The sequence below is a fragment of the Podarcis bocagei genome (genome assembly GCF_964188305.1).
Source record: "Podarcis bocagei genome assembly, chromosome: 9".
NCBI classification, from domain to species: domain Eukaryota; kingdom Metazoa; phylum Chordata; class Lepidosauria; order Squamata; family Lacertidae; genus Podarcis; species Podarcis bocagei.
This window is the reverse complement of record NC_138134.1, coordinates 16,851,371-16,868,660: the sequence shown is the minus strand read 5'-3', so window position 1 is coordinate 16,868,660 and position 17,290 is coordinate 16,851,371. Positions and strand designations below refer to the sequence as shown.

General features: G+C 44.1%; 1 protein-coding gene across 3 annotated transcripts in view; it reads left to right on the top strand.

The window, feature by feature from the left end:
- The first annotated feature begins 222 nt into the window (after positions 1-222).
- Positions 223-17,290, top strand: part of ARAP2 (ArfGAP with RhoGAP domain, ankyrin repeat and PH domain 2) — a 137,522-nt gene continuing 120,454 nt past the window's right edge. Inside the window, exons 1-3 of one of the 3 annotated variants that reach the window (XM_081207576.1) lie at positions 223-457; positions 1,875-2,045; positions 15,960-17,013. In XM_081207576.1, coding sequence (XP_081063702.1) covers positions 16,124-17,013 — 890 coding nt within the window. In that variant the 5' untranslated portion in view covers positions 223-457; positions 1,875-2,045; positions 15,960-16,123. The remainder of the gene's footprint in view (positions 458-1,874; positions 2,046-15,959; positions 17,014-17,290) is intronic. The other 2 variants (XM_081207574.1, XM_081207575.1) reach the window with 2 other exon arrangements.

Here is a 17,290-nt window from a genome sequence, read left to right as displayed (position 1 = left end):
TTCACCTTAAGGGAGGGGAAAAAACTTCACCTGTTGAATTTCTGCCTGGTATTCTAGGCAGAAATTCTGCTGGAACAACAGAAGCAGGGCCAGCAAGAAAGCGGCAGGACAAGCACACTTTCTGCGGCTTGCAAAACCTCCGCTTCCCCCTGCTTCCTCCCTCCGCCGCCGAACGAGACCGCCCCACGGAGGAGCCGCCGCCTCTCCGGGCCCTGCGCTCAGGAGAGCGCCCTGGCGACGCCGCAGCCTTTGCGCTTCCAGTCCGGCTGCTCCAGGTGCTTCTTCCGCCTTCACCTGCCTGCCTACCTGCGTGCCTGGCCAGCTAGCCCTTTGCAGGAGCGCCTCTCCAAGCCCAGCTAGCAAATCAGAAGGAAGGAGTGGCGGAGAGAAGGAAAAGAAAAGAGAAAGCGAGCGTAAAGTTCAGCTCCTCGCTTCCTGCCGTATCCGAATTCTTGGGGTAAGTTTGCAAGAAAGGGGCGGGTGGACTTGGGTTAAAAAGAAAGAAAAAAGGGGAAATGAAAAACAAAAAACCGCCGCCAGGTTGTTCTGGCAGCGAGTCGTCGTTGTCGTCCCCCCCCCCCCATGTTTGGGGAGTTTTCTTGGAATCCGACCTACTTCCTTAACCTCTGTCCCGGGAAATGCTGACTTGCGTTTAACCCGTGGGATTGCCGCAGATAGAAACATACACTTAATCCCTCCGTTTCGCGTTTACATTCTTACGTTTCCATTGGAGGGTCTGAAAAGTCGCTCACTTTAACGAGACGAATGCCACAATTAATGAGAAGCGGCAGCTTGTTTACAGTGATGTTGCAGATGGTCTAATTTAGGGCACGGCTGAGGGATTCAGTCAACTTTGCGGTGCGGAATTGCAAAACTATTAGTGTTAAATGAGCCATAGATTAGCAGCCATTGGGCAATATAGGAAATTTAGATTTCTACATAAAAATCTGGATTTCCCCCTCAAAATTTGCACGCACTAATGAGTCCTCTGTTTACTTTTATTAACTGTGCTTGGAGTATAGCTGCTTGATTTAGAGCGTTCAAGCTCTTTGCATACCTAATATCAGTACCTTTTACAACAAGCCTGTGAGGTTGGAAAGATGCTGTGATTATCCCTAAACTGTAGGGAAAAGCTGAAGGTTAAGAAAGCAGCTTGAGAGTTCATGGCTTAGTTCAAAGGCACTCTAAAGCAAGATTTTACAATGATTTCTAGAGCTGCTACCTTTTTGAAATATACTTTTATTGAGCCCCTTCATGTGTAGAATTTTCCACCCTACTTTTGGAAATCTAACAGATGAAGCATTTCCTTATGTGAAGGGAAAGATAGAGGAACGGGGCAATTAAAATAAGTTGGCAGCTCCTGCTTCTGGTATCTGCACGTTGGGCAGCGAGGTAACAACAAATAGGATTTGCAAGTCGCAGCATGTCTCTCCAACCATCTTGGAGACTTGTTGCAATTGGTGTATCTGAAAACTGAACACAGTTCTGCTCTGGCTGGCTGGCTGATGGCGGCCTGGGCTTAATTTATTTTGTGGTTCTCCAGGGCTCAGCCATGGCATCTGCTTATGGCACTGCCAGAATACAGTATGAAAGTGTTCTTGAGCATGTGCAGAGTGATATTTTTATTGAGTCCCCGCATTGCTGTTTCTACATGCTATCTTTGGGGCAGGGAGGCTGTATTCTCAAAAACCTTTTTACTTGTATGTGAACCTGTTGTACTGAGCAGTACCATTCACATGGGATATAGGTACAGAGAGCTCAGCCTACAGTTTTGCTGCACACTGTGGCAGCGCTTAAGCAATCTCCGCTCTTGAGATGAGTTGCTGCTTGTTCGCAGGGAGCTGTCTCTTTAATTCTTGTTTGTTCCTCTTCAGGGATTAGTTTCCCTGGGATTTCTTTCAACATGTTGCCCTGCTCAGAGGCCACAAATATCAGCCCCCTTGACATGTTTTGAAAGTCAGAGGAAATGCTTAACAGTGCAATCGTACACATGGCAGGTCTACTCTGAATAAAGTCCTATTGAGCTGAATGAGGCTTTTCCCCAGGTAAGTAGATAAAACTCCCATATCGTTGTAGGCACCCTGTTCATTGAGAAATACGTCTCAGCATGTAGCTTGCATCAACATGTGGTTGTTGTAAGCTCTTTCTCTCAAAGATAAGACCTTTATTAATAAACACCTTGAATCAGGATGTGGGTGGTATATTTTGGATTGCTGACAGGCCTGAGACCAATAGAGCAATCCCTTTGCAGATGTTCCTCTAGGGTTAAGTCCAGTCAAAGGTCACTATGGGACTGTGATGCTCATCTTGCTTCAGGCCAAGGGAGCCGGCATTTGTCCACAGACAGCTTTCTGGGTCATATGGCCAGCATATAAAGATTTGCTGCCCATGTTTTAAGGCATTAAGCGGAGGTAACCCATAAGTTTGTGTCTCTTTTCCTGGCTGCATCATTCCATGCTATAGATGTCTCTGTGGTGTTTGAACCAAGAATTCACCCATTTTCTTCTCCTCGCTATTGGGGCCACACGTGTGAAATGGGAACTGCTCATCCAGAGTATAATCATAATCATAATTTATTATTTGTACCCCCACCCATCTGACTGGGTTGCCCCAACCACTCTGGGCAGCTTCTAAGATATATAAAAACCATTTAAAAATTACACGTTAAAAGGCTTCCCTATACAGAGCTGCTTTAGATGTCTTCTAAAAGTTATATAGTTACTCATCTCTGTGACATCGGACGGGAGGACATTCCACAGGGTGGGTGCCACTATCAAGAAGGCCCTCTGCCTGGTTCCCTGTAACTTCACTTCTTGCAGTGAGGGAACTGCCAGGAGACCCTCAGAGTTAGATCTTGGTGTCTGGATTGAATGACGGGGTGGAGATGCTCCTTCAGGTATAGAGGATGCGGGTCCTACTGTGGTCTAAACCACTGAGCCTCTTGGGTTTGACGATTGGAAGGTTGGTGGTTCGAATCCCCATGATGGAGTGAGCTCCCGTTGCTCTGTCCCAGCTCCTGCCAACCTAGCAGTTCAAAAGCACGCCAGTGCAAGTAGATAAATAGGGATTGCTGTGGTGGGAAGGTAAATGGCATTTCCGTGTGCTCTGGTTTCTGTCACGGTGTTCCATTGCACCAGAAGCGGTTTAGTCATGCTGGCCACATGACCAGGAAAGCTGTCTGTGGATGAACGCTGGCTCCCTTGGCCTGAAAACAAGATGAGCACCGCAACCCCATAGTCGCCTTTGACTGGACTTAGCTATCCAGGGGTCCTTTACTGTTTTTACTTACCTGCTCCTTCAGGTATACTTGGCCAAGGCCATTTAGAGCTTTAAAGGTCAGCACCAACACATTGAATTGTGCTCAGAAACGTACTGGGAGCCAATGTAAGACTTTCAGGACCAGTGTTACATGGTCCTGGTGGCTGCATGTTTTACTGAGCAGTCCTAATTTTGAACAACTGTACATAGGATAGTTCTAAACTTGGTGATTTTGGAGAGCTGATTGCAATGGCATGGTATGCAACTCTAAAATCTACTAGACTCCTCAGTCAACACATCTGCTTGGGTCACTCTCTGGACTGATTGCCTAACTCCTTTTCTACTTCATGTACTTGCCACATGGACATGGGAGTTAGTCATTGCCAGCATTGGAATGTCACCTGCATGACTAACACGTTCCCAGATAGTTGCCAACACTGTGACCAAGCGAGGACTGATAGAAGCCCAAGTGTTGCTTCACTCACTGATAGCTGTTGGCCCAAGGACTTGCAATGGGTGGGGGGGGGTGTTTTGTTGGGTGGTCTAAGGGCAGTGGAGCAGCTCTGTTAGGCTAAAGCAGGATTTCCCAAACTTGGCTCTCCAGCTGTTTTTGAACTACAGATCCCATCATCCCTGACCACTGGCCATGCTAGATAGGGATGTTAGGCATTGTAGTCCAAAAAGAGAGCTGGGGACCCAAGTTTGGGAAACTGTGGAAGCAAGGGCCTTTCTCTGAGAGTTAAGCAAAGCAATATAAAGCTGCCTCATCCATAATAGTAATAATAATTAATTTATTATTTGTACCCAACCTATCTGGCTAGGTTTCCCCAGCCACTCTGGGTGGCTCCCAACAAAATATTAAAAACACAATAAAACATAAAACATTAAAAAACTCCCTAAACAAGGGCTGCCTTCAGATGTCTTCTAAAAGTCAGATAGTCAAATGCACATTGCAGACTATCATAGAGACATCTACCTTACTTTAATATAACATGGAATGAATGGTGGTCTTAAGTCATTGCCCTGGGCAGCTTCCAGCATATACAAAAACATAATACTGTATGTACTTGCTCTGCTCCAGGGAATGGGCTGAAATGGAAGACCTTCTTATCCTTTCCCTCTTGTTTTTATTTTACGAAAATGGTGGTGGTCAGAGATAATGTGTGGTGGTACTGCTGGCATAGAGAGCACTGTGTTCCTCTTGTTTTTCTCAACATGAGAACTAGATAATGCACAATCACCAAGGAATCAGACTCGCAGGAGTATAGCAGGAGTTTCTAGCTGACGTCATCTGGGAGCATCTTCTGCATTCAAATGTGCTTGCCAATGGACCACACATTCCAAAGCATAACTGACGCTGTTTCTTTTCTTTTTTTAAAAAAACTTTTTGATTGCTAACTTCACCTAATTGGCAGTCACCTTTCGACAGGCAGGTTTTAGCACCTCTTGGAAGCAGGCCTCAACCTGTTCATGTGAATAGGTGCAGGAACATAAATTGCAGCTTTGAAAGCTCCAGAACTGTATTGTTGTGTTTGAGGGCCCCTGAGCGCATTTAAATGAAATCTAGCTTTCATCTGTGTTGAAAGACTTCTTTACTTTACAGTGGTACCTCGGTTTAAGTACTTAATTCTTTCCAGAGGTCCGTTCTTAACCTGAAACTGTTCTTAACCTGAAGCACCACTTTAGGTAATGGGACCTCCTGCTGCTGCTGCGCCGCCAGAACACGATTTCTGTTCTCATCCTGAAGTAAAGTTCTTAACCTGAGGTACTATTTTTGGGTTAGCGGAGTCTGTAACCTGAAGCATATGTAACCTGAAGCATATGTAATCCGAGGTACCACTGTATAAGACTTTACATTTCCCTTTTTCTTCTTCTCATGACTGTTGGATGTCCTTATCTCATGCTACATTGCCTGTCACTGATAAACATTATATTACTAGTTAAAGGTAAAGGTAAAGGGACCCCTGACCATTAGGTCCAGTCGCAGACAACTCTGGGGTTGTGGCGCTCATCTCGCTTTACTGGCCAAGGGAGCCAGCGTACAGCTTCCGGGTCATGTGGCCCGCATGACTAAGCCGCTTCTGGAAAACCAGCAGCGCATGCAAGCTCCGTTTACCTTCCCGCCGGAGTGGTACCGTACCTATTTATGTACTTGCACTTTGTTTGCCTGCTTGTGTATAGTGGGAGTTCCTAAATATTGCGGGAACCCCACAACTGGAGAAGCACATTTCCCTGTGTTTTCAAGGACTATTGAACTTTTCTTCGAAGCTTCGCCTAAGATGAGACGGCGCCATTAGAAACTCTGCAAGCCGTACCGAAAGCTGTATAGCTGGGTTAATTTCAATCAGCAGCCTTCTTTCCACGACTTTCTAAAATCCATTATAAAAAGTAATGAGTAAGATGCCGGTTTGCTGAGCTTGAAAACGTGGGAAGGAGAATTAGTGCAGGCTGAATACTTTCTTCTCAGGGAGGGGCTGAGATGAAAAGAAGGTGGGTGTCATGGTTACCAATCAAATGACTCTGATTATCAGAGCTGGCAAATACATTCTGCAAGCAATGTCCTAAACGTTGTCAGGGGAATAAAAGGCTCTTCAGTTACATGGGTGGGATGGTGTGAAATTGAGTTTGCCAGTAGGGCTGATAAAGTCATTCCTTCCCTGCACTAGTGCCAGGAACTCTAAACGCCTCTCTCTCTCTCTCTGTGTGTGTGTGTGTGTGTGTTAGAGGGGTGGAGCAGCAATCTTGCTGAGTAATATTTTTAATGTTTCTTAGGTGGGTGTATGGCAGTCTCTGGCACCTATGCCTCATCCTCAGTGGAGACGCAGAGCTGGTTCACACATGCACGTACAATATTTGGTGACTCAGAGCTGCTCCCTCCTTACGGGGCATTGTGTGGAAGGTGAATTCAGAGCATGTTCTGCCTGGTGTGTTAGATTCATGATAGCTCATTTGCACATACATGTCGGTCCTTGATAGCATGTGTGTGTGCTGCCTAAGTTGCTTCACATGACTGTCATCAGAGGCCAGCATGTTAGACTAGGACTATGTATGTATTCCCAGCTTCACATGCTCACTCTGCAGTGAAGCTCACTGGCTATTCTTGAGCCTCTATCTGCCTAATCTACCCCTCCCAGGGTTGCTGTGAGGATAAAATAGCAGACCTTCCAAATGTCCCTATTTTCCAGGAAAAGTCCCGGATTTACAGAAGCCACCCCGGTTTCTGACTTGATCCTGGAATGTCCTGCTTTTCCTTATGACACCCCTATTTTCAGCAGAGAAATGCTGGAGGGTATGGAGTTATAATGAATCATTAAACATAAAACCCCCCTTTGCTATACAAGGCTGCCTTCAGATGTCTTCTAAACGAGATAACTATACAGCCTTTAGAAGACATCTGAAGGCAGCCTTATATACTAGGGAAGGGTTTTTAAAATAATTTTTTTAATGTTTTATTATTTTTTTATATCTGTTGGAAGCCTCCCAGAGTGGCTGGGGCAACGCAGTCAGATGGGCGGGGTATAAATAATAAAATTGTTGTTGTTGAATAGGACATTCCTATTTTAGTGCTTTTTTGGGGGGGGGCGCCAGGGTACGCATACCCCTAAACATTTTGTGAATCTTTGTACTTTTGTCCATTTACTGTTTTTATTTTTCACGATTTGAACTATAAAATGGTGATTTTCTTGACTCAAAAAGAAAGTACCCATAAACATTTTAAAAAAATAATAGAAAAAAGATACTGCTTCTTTTCATTGGAGAAATGTTGGAGGGTATGAAATAGGAGAATGAAATAACACCACCTAAAATTCCTTAGCGGAAAGCCAAGATATAAACATAATAAATAGATTTGGTTTTTGTTATATACATCTCATGTTAAACTAGTGATGCCATTTCAGTCTTGGGATAAGATTCCTTGCAAAGTTCAGAAGCATACTCTTGGATATATTAAAGCTATGTTTCAAGGAAACAGTGTTTTATATTTTGCTTGCTTTTCTGTATCCTAATAACCGGATATATAGATGCTGTTGAGGAATGCAATGAAAATGCAGTAAACCATTAAAAATAACTTGAACAATCAGAGCTCTATGCAAACACGACTGGTAGAGAAGCACTCTTGCACAACCTAGTGATGATAAACCAGGATGCTTTGATGTTGTTAGCTACCCATCATCAGCTGATAATTTCAAACTGGTTGATAAACTTTCCTAGGCTACATAACCTTTTCACCCTGGCAGTGTGCAACTTCATCATACACATATGATAATGTCTTGTGCAAGGCCTCTTTGCGCGATTCCTAGCTTTTTAAAAAAAAATTGAGGAAGGAGAGCTGTGCAGATACAGTTGGGTTCATATATTTTTTTTTAAATCATATTTATTATAATTTCCAATAATAACAGAATAGAAAAGATAGAAAAGATAAAGAAAAGAAAGAAATAAAGAGACCAACTTTAAACCCTTATTTTCTTAGCCTTCTTTCTGGGACTCCCTCCTTCCCCTCCCGTCTGTATTCCCCTTTCCCTAATTTAGTTCCACAAGCTCTCATTCCCAATTTAAACCTAATATGTTGTACCTATTAGCCAATTTAAATTACAATCTTAACATCACTCCTCATCTTTAACAAAATAGAAAAAGAAAGATTTTTCCTCCAAGATCTACCCCGTTTCCTCCCACGAGTTCCCCCCACTTTCCCCCCCAAAACATATTAAATCAAGATAGAAAGATAGAAGATAAAAGATAGCAGAAAATTCAAAAATTTGGTTACATAGCCTTTGGATTCTAGAATTCCCCCTCCCTTCCCCGGTTTAGATTCCCCATGTCCATCAGTCTATGTGTTGTCGGCCTGGAGGTCTCAAGTCCACAGCCAAAATTTTCTCAATCCATCTTGCCGGTTTTCTTTAAATTTGCTTGTTTTAATGATGTTTTACTTCAGAAATCCAGACTTATAGAGGCCTTTAATTTTCCTTAGTCCTTATTACTCCTCCCATTGTTCTTTCTGTGACGTAGTTGGTCCTTTGCTCTTTTGTTTCTTGCTTTCTCAGGTTTCTGTCTTGTTCAGCTGCAAAACCATTCTTATTCCGAAATCTAGTATCTCCACAGAGGTTTGTTATTCAGGAACAAAAACTTGCGTCCAGTTCCTACCTTGCTTCAATAGAAAAATTCTATTGTGTTGTCACCTCTGTAGACGAAACAATATTTCAGTTTAGCTGCTTTCCCAGGAGATAAGACTGTACACATCCCGGAGTAGTTTTCCACTTACGCCAGTTGTAATGTCCCAAAGCCCCTCTAGGGGGGTTGCAATAACTTTGTGTCCTCTAATCCAAAAGTCAAATTGTTGTTTCTTTTTCCCTCCGACATTTTGTATCCGTATTTATGTCCAATTGTAACAGAATTAACCAGCAAAATACTTGTAACAGAGTCCTCTTTATATACTCAAGATTTGACAGCTACTTTGACAGCTGTCAAATTCTCCGTCTCTCTCCACCAGGTTCTCCGAATCGCCCCGGTTCCCGGGGGGGGGGTTGCCTTTTCCCTCTTCGACTTTTTCTCCTCCAGCACAATTCTTATTCTTATAATATCCCATCGTGGAATTGATCATCTTTGTCAGCGATAAACTTCTGAATCGATCTTGGTTTCCCAGTCCTTGTTTTAGCATGTTTACAATCAGGAAGGGGACTGACTTCCTTTTTAGATCCCCCCCGCTCGTGCCGAATTCGAAAAAAAATTTCTTTTTTTCTCCTTTTATGCCCGATTACCCAATTACTCACGGGTTGTTGTTAAATGTCCGAATTTCCAATAGAAGAAGCCAGCGCTCTCCGACGAATGGCATGCGGCTGCGCTCGGCAGGGGAAGCGATGGACTCTCAGCACCACGCCCTTCCCCGGCACCCGATCCGCAGCCTTTAAAAAGGCTCCTTCACGAGTCGGGAGGGCGCTAACGGTACCAGCCGAGTCCCCATGTCCACGGTCTCCGTGCCCGTGGTTTTTAAGGGTCCCCGCGTCGCCGGCGCAGTAGGACCCAGCCCCTGCCGAGCAGACTCCCTCCGGAGCTCGGAGGGAGTCCGCCATTCGGCAATGGCGCCAACCCGGAAGTCCAGTTGGGTTCATATAAAACATATACAACCTTCTATGTGCAGCCATGCCTTCAGGAGCTATCTATCTATCTATCTATCTATCTATCTATCTATCTATTTAATTTAATTTAAAGTTCCCGCCGGGCTCCCTAGGCTTGTGGATAGCAGCCTGTTCTGGGGGCTGGGGTCGGGGGAAGCTCAGGCCTCCCCTGCCCCAGCCCCATGCCTGGGGAAAAAATAATTCCCCCCCTTTATTCCCCCCCAAAAAAACTAGGTGCGCCCTATGGGCTGGTGCGCCCTATGGGGCTAAAAATACGGTAACAACAAACAAAATAATATCCCCACCTACAGTTTAAAAGCCCATAGATTGTTTAATCAGCCAAAGGTCTGGGGAGAAGAGGAATGTTTTCGCCTGGTACCTAATGACGTGTAATTAAGGTGCCAGGTAAGCCTCTCTGGGGAGTTAGAGATGTCAGAGAATTCTAGTGGAAAATGGTCAATGTTCACTTATTCGTTTAATGTCCAGAGCATAAATTATATATATATATATATATATATATATATATGTTTTTTTAACATATCATTTTCAACAGTAATTAAACATACTTTTACATCTTATTCAAATTTTTGACTTCCATAAATCCTGTTTGAAAATTTTCCAATCTAATCTCTCAGTATGCATTTCTTATCTTCCCTATTACATTTCAAACTCATAACCAATATCTCTATTTTTTTCTACTTTGCAACACTTTGTATATTTCTCCTTACAAAACTTCTTGTAGTCCTACTAGCGTAATTTGTTGATTACAGTTGCTCTTCAAATAATTCATATACTTCTTCCAATCTTCTGTAAATCTCTGGTCCCGCAGGTTTAGAATCCTTCCTGTCATTTTGTCCAAATCTGCATAGTCCATTAATTTTGTCTGCCATTCTTCTTTCATCAGAATTTCTTTTTTTTTCCATTTCTGGGCTAACAATACTCTTGCTGCAGTTGTTGCATATAAAAACAATTTAACATCTTGCCTATTAATGTCCTGACCTATAATACCAAGTAAAAATGCTTCTGGAGAAATTAATTCAATGATTTCAATCGGTATTCGCTTTTGTTGTTTTCAGTTCTTCAAATTATTTGAAATTGATTATGGTTCCCCGCACCCACCCCGTGCATTCCATTTCCGTTACACTAGGAAATGAATGGTGTGGAATAACATGTTCATAATGCAATCAGCTATGTAAAATTCTGCCACAAATAATGGAGGTTATGCCCGAAGGTGCACTGTAGTGGAATACAAACAGCACTGTGTGCAATGAACACAGGGCGAAATGGAAATCTTTGCCTTCTTGCATCCTTATCAGAGCCTACAAATATGGCTGCCAACATTGCCAAGGCAATGAAGAATATAATTCTAGCCATTGGGAGCTGAGATGCAGCAAGTGGAAGCCATAGAATCTCCCCCTTTGAGCAGCACTTTCTCTCTTAGGCAGCTAAACTAGATAGCTAGGCTGGTCTCTGTGACTGTGATCTTCAGAAGCAGTGCTGTGTGGCTGCTGTTTGAACTCTCAATCAAGAGTTTGAAATTTAGGGGTCAGCAAACTTTTTCAGCAGAGGGCCGGTCCACTGTCCCTCAGACCTTGTGGGGGGCCGGACCATATTTTGAAAAATAATAATAAATGAACAAATTCCTGTGCCCCACAAATAGCCCAGAGATGCATTTTAAATAAAAGGACACATTCTACTCATGTAAAAACATGCTGATTCCCGGACCGTCTGCAGGCTGGATTTAGAAGGTGATTGGGCCGGATCCGGCCCCCGGGCCTTAGTTTGCCTACCCATGGTTTAAATAATATATATTGGGGAGGGGGGGCAGAAGCGAGTATTTCAGGTACATTCTAAAGACTTATGATTATATTGCTTCAATTACTACCTACCCTTCTGCAAACTGCTACACGTTAGGACCTGCCTCTTTTCCATAAAAGAGGGAAGCGATGCACAATAGGGCATTAAAGAAATTGGTCATTACTGGGGAAGCTGTTTCTTAGTACTGAGTTAGCAAGAAACTTGGTGTTTTGTTTTTGCAGTCTGCATGTACCTGTAATCAAATCATGTGCTTGCACCCACGATTCCCAAGACTAAGATCGTAATTGGATCTTTCCCATGAAATATTTTTTTCTGATGATCAGGAACCTGCAAATGTTGGATTGGCTGTGATTTCTGCCAACGATCCTTTTTTCAAAGAATCACAGAACCATTCCTCCATTGCACGGATTGGACTAGATGATCCTTGCGGTCCCTTCCAACTCGACAATTCTGTTTTTTGTTTTTTTAATATAAATATTTATTAAAGTTTTCACAGTATTACATAATGAAAAAGAAAAAATACAAAATAAAAAATAAAAAACAGTTAAAAATAATTCCATCTTTTCGTCACTTATCTTTCATTTACTTGTTTCCCGGACCTCCTCATACCTCCCTTTTTTGTATTCCAGTTCAATTTATTAGTTCAGCAATTCCTTTCCCTCCTTATTATCCTGATCTTTAATCTTAATATATTGTAGCATTAAATTTTTACCTATTAAAAATCCAATTTTTCCATATTCTTTTATACCATTACAGCTAGAAACCACTTAACTTCAATCAAACATCATTCTAACATTCATTAATTTTGCAATATTTCTGTAAATAGTCTTTAAATTTCTTCCAATCTTCTTCCACCGACTCTTCTCCCTGGTCTCAGATTCTGCCAGTCATTTCCGCCAATTCCATGTAGTCCATCATTTTCATCTGCCATTCTTCCAGAGTGGGTAAGTCTTGTGTCTTCCCCCAACTTGACAATTCTGCGATTCTATGAGTCTGTGGCTGGTTGCAGACATAATAGTTAAAGACCAAAAATGCACCATAGACCAGGGAGAAGAGTCGGTGGAAGAAGATTGGAAAAAGTTTAAAGATTATTTACAGAAATATTGTAAAATTAATGAATGTTAGAATGATGTTGGATAGAAACTAAGTGGTCTTTAGTTGTAACGCTATAAGGGAATATGAGAAAATGGCCATTAATAGGTAAAAATTTAATGTTACAATATTTTAAAATTGAAGACTAAGAAGAATGAAGAAGGGAGGGATTTGCTGAACTAACAATTTGAACTGGAATACAGAAAAGGGAGGCGTGAGGAGGTCCGGGAAATAAGCAGATGAAAAATATGTGATGGAAAGACTGAATTGTTTTTAACTATTTTTATTTTGCATTTTTCTTTTGTATTTTTCTTTTTTCTTTTTTCTTTGTAATCTTTTGAAAATCTTAATAAATGTCTTAAAAAAACCAAAACAAAAATGCCCCATAGACTGAGGTCACTCACATTCTTTCCCCATCCTCTCTCCCTTGTGCATTTTCTTCCGTTCTTGGTGGTAGCCACAGTGCAGTGTTATGACTTCACGAAGGTTTGCGTAGCCTCCAATATTTCTCTGATGAAAATAGGGATGCCCTAAGGAAAAGCAGGTGGCGCTGTGGGTTAAACCACAGAGCCTAGGACTTGCCGATCAGAAGGTTGGCAGTTCAAATCCCTGCGATGGGGTGAGCTCCCATTGCTCGGTCCCTGCTCCTGCCAACCTAGCAGTTCGAAAGCACGTCCAAGTGCAAGTAGATAAATAGGTCCCACTCCGGCGGGAAGGTAAACGGCGTTTCCGTGCGCTGCTCTGGTTCGCCAGAAGCGGCTTAGTCATGCTGGCCACATGACCCAGAAGCTGTACGCCAGCTCCCCCGGCCAATAAAGCGAGATGAGGGCCGCAACCTCAGAGTCGGTAATGCCTGGACCTAATGATCAGGGGTCCCCTTCATCCTTTAAGGAAAAGCAGGACATTGCAGGATCAAACAGAAACTGGGAGGGCTTCTGTAAATCGGCAACTGTCCCCAGAAAATAGGGACACTTGGAGGGTCCGAGCAGGGCCGTCTTTAGCGTATGCAATGTCGGGGTGCAAATATATGCTCAGCACCCCCAAATTACCATGGATAGTGGGGGGGGGGGAACAAAGCTGCGCACTGCCAGCCATGGGGGGGGGGTGCACACCTCTCCCCCATGCCGCACGCTCTCCTCCCATGGAGGCTTGGGAAGGAAGCTGTGTGCCCGCCAGCCATATCATAGAATCATAGAATCATAGAGTTGGAAGAGACCACAAGGGCCATCGAGTCCAACCCCCTGCCAAGCAGCAAACACCATCAGAGCACTCCTGACATATGGTTGTCAAGCCTCTGCTTAAAGACCTCCAAAGAAGGAGACTCCACCACACTCTGGCAGCAGATTCCACTGTCGAACAGCTCTTACTGTCAGGAAGTTCTTCCTAATGTTTAGGTGGAATCTTCTTTCTTGTAGTTTGGATCCATTGCTCCGTGTCCGCTTCTCTGGAGCAGCAGAAAACAACCTTTCTCCCTCCTCTAAGTGACATCCTTTTATATATTTGAACATGGCTATCATATCACCCCTTAACCTCCTCTTCTCCAGGCTAAACATGCCCAGCTCCCTTAGCCGTTCCTCATAAGGCATCGTTTCCAGGCCTTTGACCATTTGTTTGACGGGGAACAGTTGGAGGGCGTGCAGGGAAAGGGGAGGCCGCTGGCAAAGCCGGGCAGCTCCCCCACTCGCTGGGGTGCCCCTGAGAGTCCAGCGCCCTGGTGCAATGAACCACTAAGCCTTATGGGAAAGACGGCTCTGGGTCTGAGGTTGAAGTTGACAGCAGTGTGCGGGGTGGCGAAGAGGCAGGCAGGCAGGAACAGCAGCACCTTCTATGTATCAGTGTCTCTACCACTTGCCAGGATCGGGATGTGTCAGGGTGAAGTGGTAGAGAGTTTGGAGGAGGCCTGGGGTGATGAATGTGGGACACGGATATCACCAACCTAGTCTTTCTCTGACCTTGGCTTCCAACAAAATATTAAAAATACAATAAAACACCAAACATTAAAAACTTCCCTAAACAGGGCTGCCTTCTGATGTCTTCTAAAAGTCAGATAGTTGCTTATTTCCTTGACATCTGATGGGAGGGCGTTCCACAGGGTGGGCACCACTACCAAGAAGGCCCTCTGCCTGGTTCCCTGTAACCTTGCTTCTCACAGTGAGGGAACTGCCAGAAGGCCCTTGGAGGTGGACCTCAGTGTCTGGGATGAACGATGGGGGTGGAGACTCTCCTTCAAGTATACTGGGCCGAGGCTGTTTAGGGCTTTAAAGGTCAGCACCAACACTTTGAATTGTGCTTGGAAACATACTGGAAGCCAATGTAGGTCTTTCAAGACCGGTGTTATGTGGTCTCGGCAGCCACTCTCAGTCAGCAGTCTAGCTGCTGCAGTCTAGCTGTTTTCTTTCTAACTAACTGAGAGCTGGAAGAGGACCCCCACCCATTTACCACCTGGCACAGAGCCTCTTTTTCTCTGTTCTCTTAATGGCCCATCACTCCAGCTGGCCTGGCTATTACAGCAATGGAATCTGTGAACATACAACTTACTTCCTCTCTCTCTCCCCCCCCCCACAACCCACAAACTGGCCTGGCACCCATAAATTCATAATAATATTAAGAGGAAGTGGAGTCAAGGGGAACAGGAAATCCATATACAGTGGTGCCTCGCAAGACGAACGCCTCGCAAAACGAAAAACTCGCAAGACGAAAGAGTTTTCCGTTTTTGAGTCGTTCCGCAAGATGAATTTCCCTATGGGCTTGCTTCGCAAGAAGAAAGCCTATAGGGAAATCTCCGGGGACCTCTTTTAAAATGCTGGCGGTCGGGAGCAAAGACTTTCACCCACCGCCGGCCTTCAGAAGAGGTCCTGGACCTCTTCTGAAGGCCGGCAGGGGGCAAAAGTCTTTGCTCCCCCCGCCTGCCTTCCCGGGACAGCGGAGACTTCTCCACTGTCCCGGGCGATCTTAAAATGCTGGCGGGCGGCAGCAAAGCCTTCGTTCCCCCCCCCCAGCCTTCAGAAGAGGTCGGGGGACAGACTGTCCCCGGACCTGGTCTGAAGGCGGTTTCCATAGGAACGCATTGATTGATTTTCAATGCATTCCTATGGGAAACCGTGCTTCGCAAGACGAAAAACTCGCAAGAAGAAAAAACTTGCGGAACGAATAAATTTCGTCTTGCAAGGCACCACTGTACAGCTCTTTTGGTTGCATGAGCTTTTCCTTAGTTGCAACCTTCTATGAAATCTCCGAAAGACTCTCTCCCCACATCCGTAAGCATCTTGCCCTCCCTCCTTAATATATATTTGTTTAAGACTCGGCCTGTCGGAAGAAAAGGGAACTCAGTTTCTTCCAATTCAGAAATCCTTGGAGTGGGTGCCTCCTCACCCCAGGCAACCAGGCGAATGGTTAATTGCAAGCTTGTGTTCACTCCATTCTTGTTGTTTTCCATAACTGTGCAAGCTTTAGGGAGCCAACGTTAAGAGGAAAAGTAGCACATATCCGATATCTGTTTGTAAAATCTTCTAGCACAAAATAAAAGCCCAGATGCTTATTTGCTCTGTGATCATACGTACTCCACAACCAAAGCATCCAAAGGGCTTCAAGTTCTTTATTTATAGCAATAAAAAAGTGCTGAACTTGGACTATGAAGTACCTTTCTAATACATATATTCTTTTCCTCCCCACGCACTGTAGGATTTGAAGGTGTGCGTTGCATTTATATATGCTGATCCTGCTTGTGGAAGACATTTCGTTCTGTCCAGGGGGCTTAAAGAAGCATTTTGTCTCGCTTCTGAATATGTGTGGATAGCACTGTATGCTGTTTTGGAGCTCTGAAAGTGAGGAATGAAGTTGCCAGTATGTCATTCAGGGACACTGATGTGGATATAAAAGAATTCCTGGTGAGCATCAACCTGGGGCAATACTTTCAGAACTTCCAAGACTTCGGCTATAATGCTTTGCGAGACTGCGTGGGGATAAACAACAGTGTGCTTCAACAAATTGGAATAACTCCTACTGGGCACCGCAGAAGGGTTCTCAAGCAATTGGAGGTCATGTTTGCAAAAATGCTCGAAAAATCTGTGCCTGTTGAAAGCCAGAAAACTGATGATGCCGAAGAGTTGGGAAATAGCTGTTCGCAGCCATTTTGCTGCAGTTCCACCACGCACATCCTAAATCCAAACGGCGGTGAAACAAGCTGGATACCCAGTGAATGGGCAGATAAAGCTTGTGGCAGTAATTACACGTATGAAGATAATAGCAAACTTTCAGACCATGAGTCATTAGAAGACAAAGACAACATGTCTTCAGGTTTGGATTCTCCTAGCTCATCCTGTCAGGACTTGAAATGCTCAACAGATGTTGCCTCTGTTCCGAGGAATGCAGTGAAAAATGTGATGTCCAAAAAGATACCCCTTTCACTCAGCGAAAAAGTGCACTCAGAAGCCATCGATTTTCAGCCAAGTAACACACCGGAAGAAACATCATTTCTGTCCTCTGGTTTTTCTTCATCTGAAATGAAGTCTGGCAGAGATGAGCGCTTGAAGTCTTCGGAACCGGAAAGCTTGTCCGATACTCCACCAGACTCCCCGCTCTTTGAGTTTAAAGGGGAAATGGTAGAGAACGATTTGTACCGCACTTGTACTCAGAGTACAAAGGGAACTCCTAGGCCAACGCGCTCCTTCATGCTCAGGCACCGTCCTGTTCCCAAAATACCTGGCTCTTCCTCAGCGGTGAAGGCTTTGATGAGGTAAACTTTAATAAACTTCTATGTTTTGTGTTGCTTTTGGAGTGCTCAATGTGCTTCATGTACACTGTTTCAGTAATCCTTACAATTCTTAAAGGTTAGTCAGTTTTATTCCCCAGAGTGGCTGGGGAAACCCAACCAGATAGGCGGAGTATTATTATTATTATTATTATTATTATTATTATTATTATTATTATTATTAGTATTAGTATTTCCAGACAGGGAGGCTGAGGCCTAGGGTCATCCAGTGTGTCCATGGCTGATTCAATATTTGAACCAG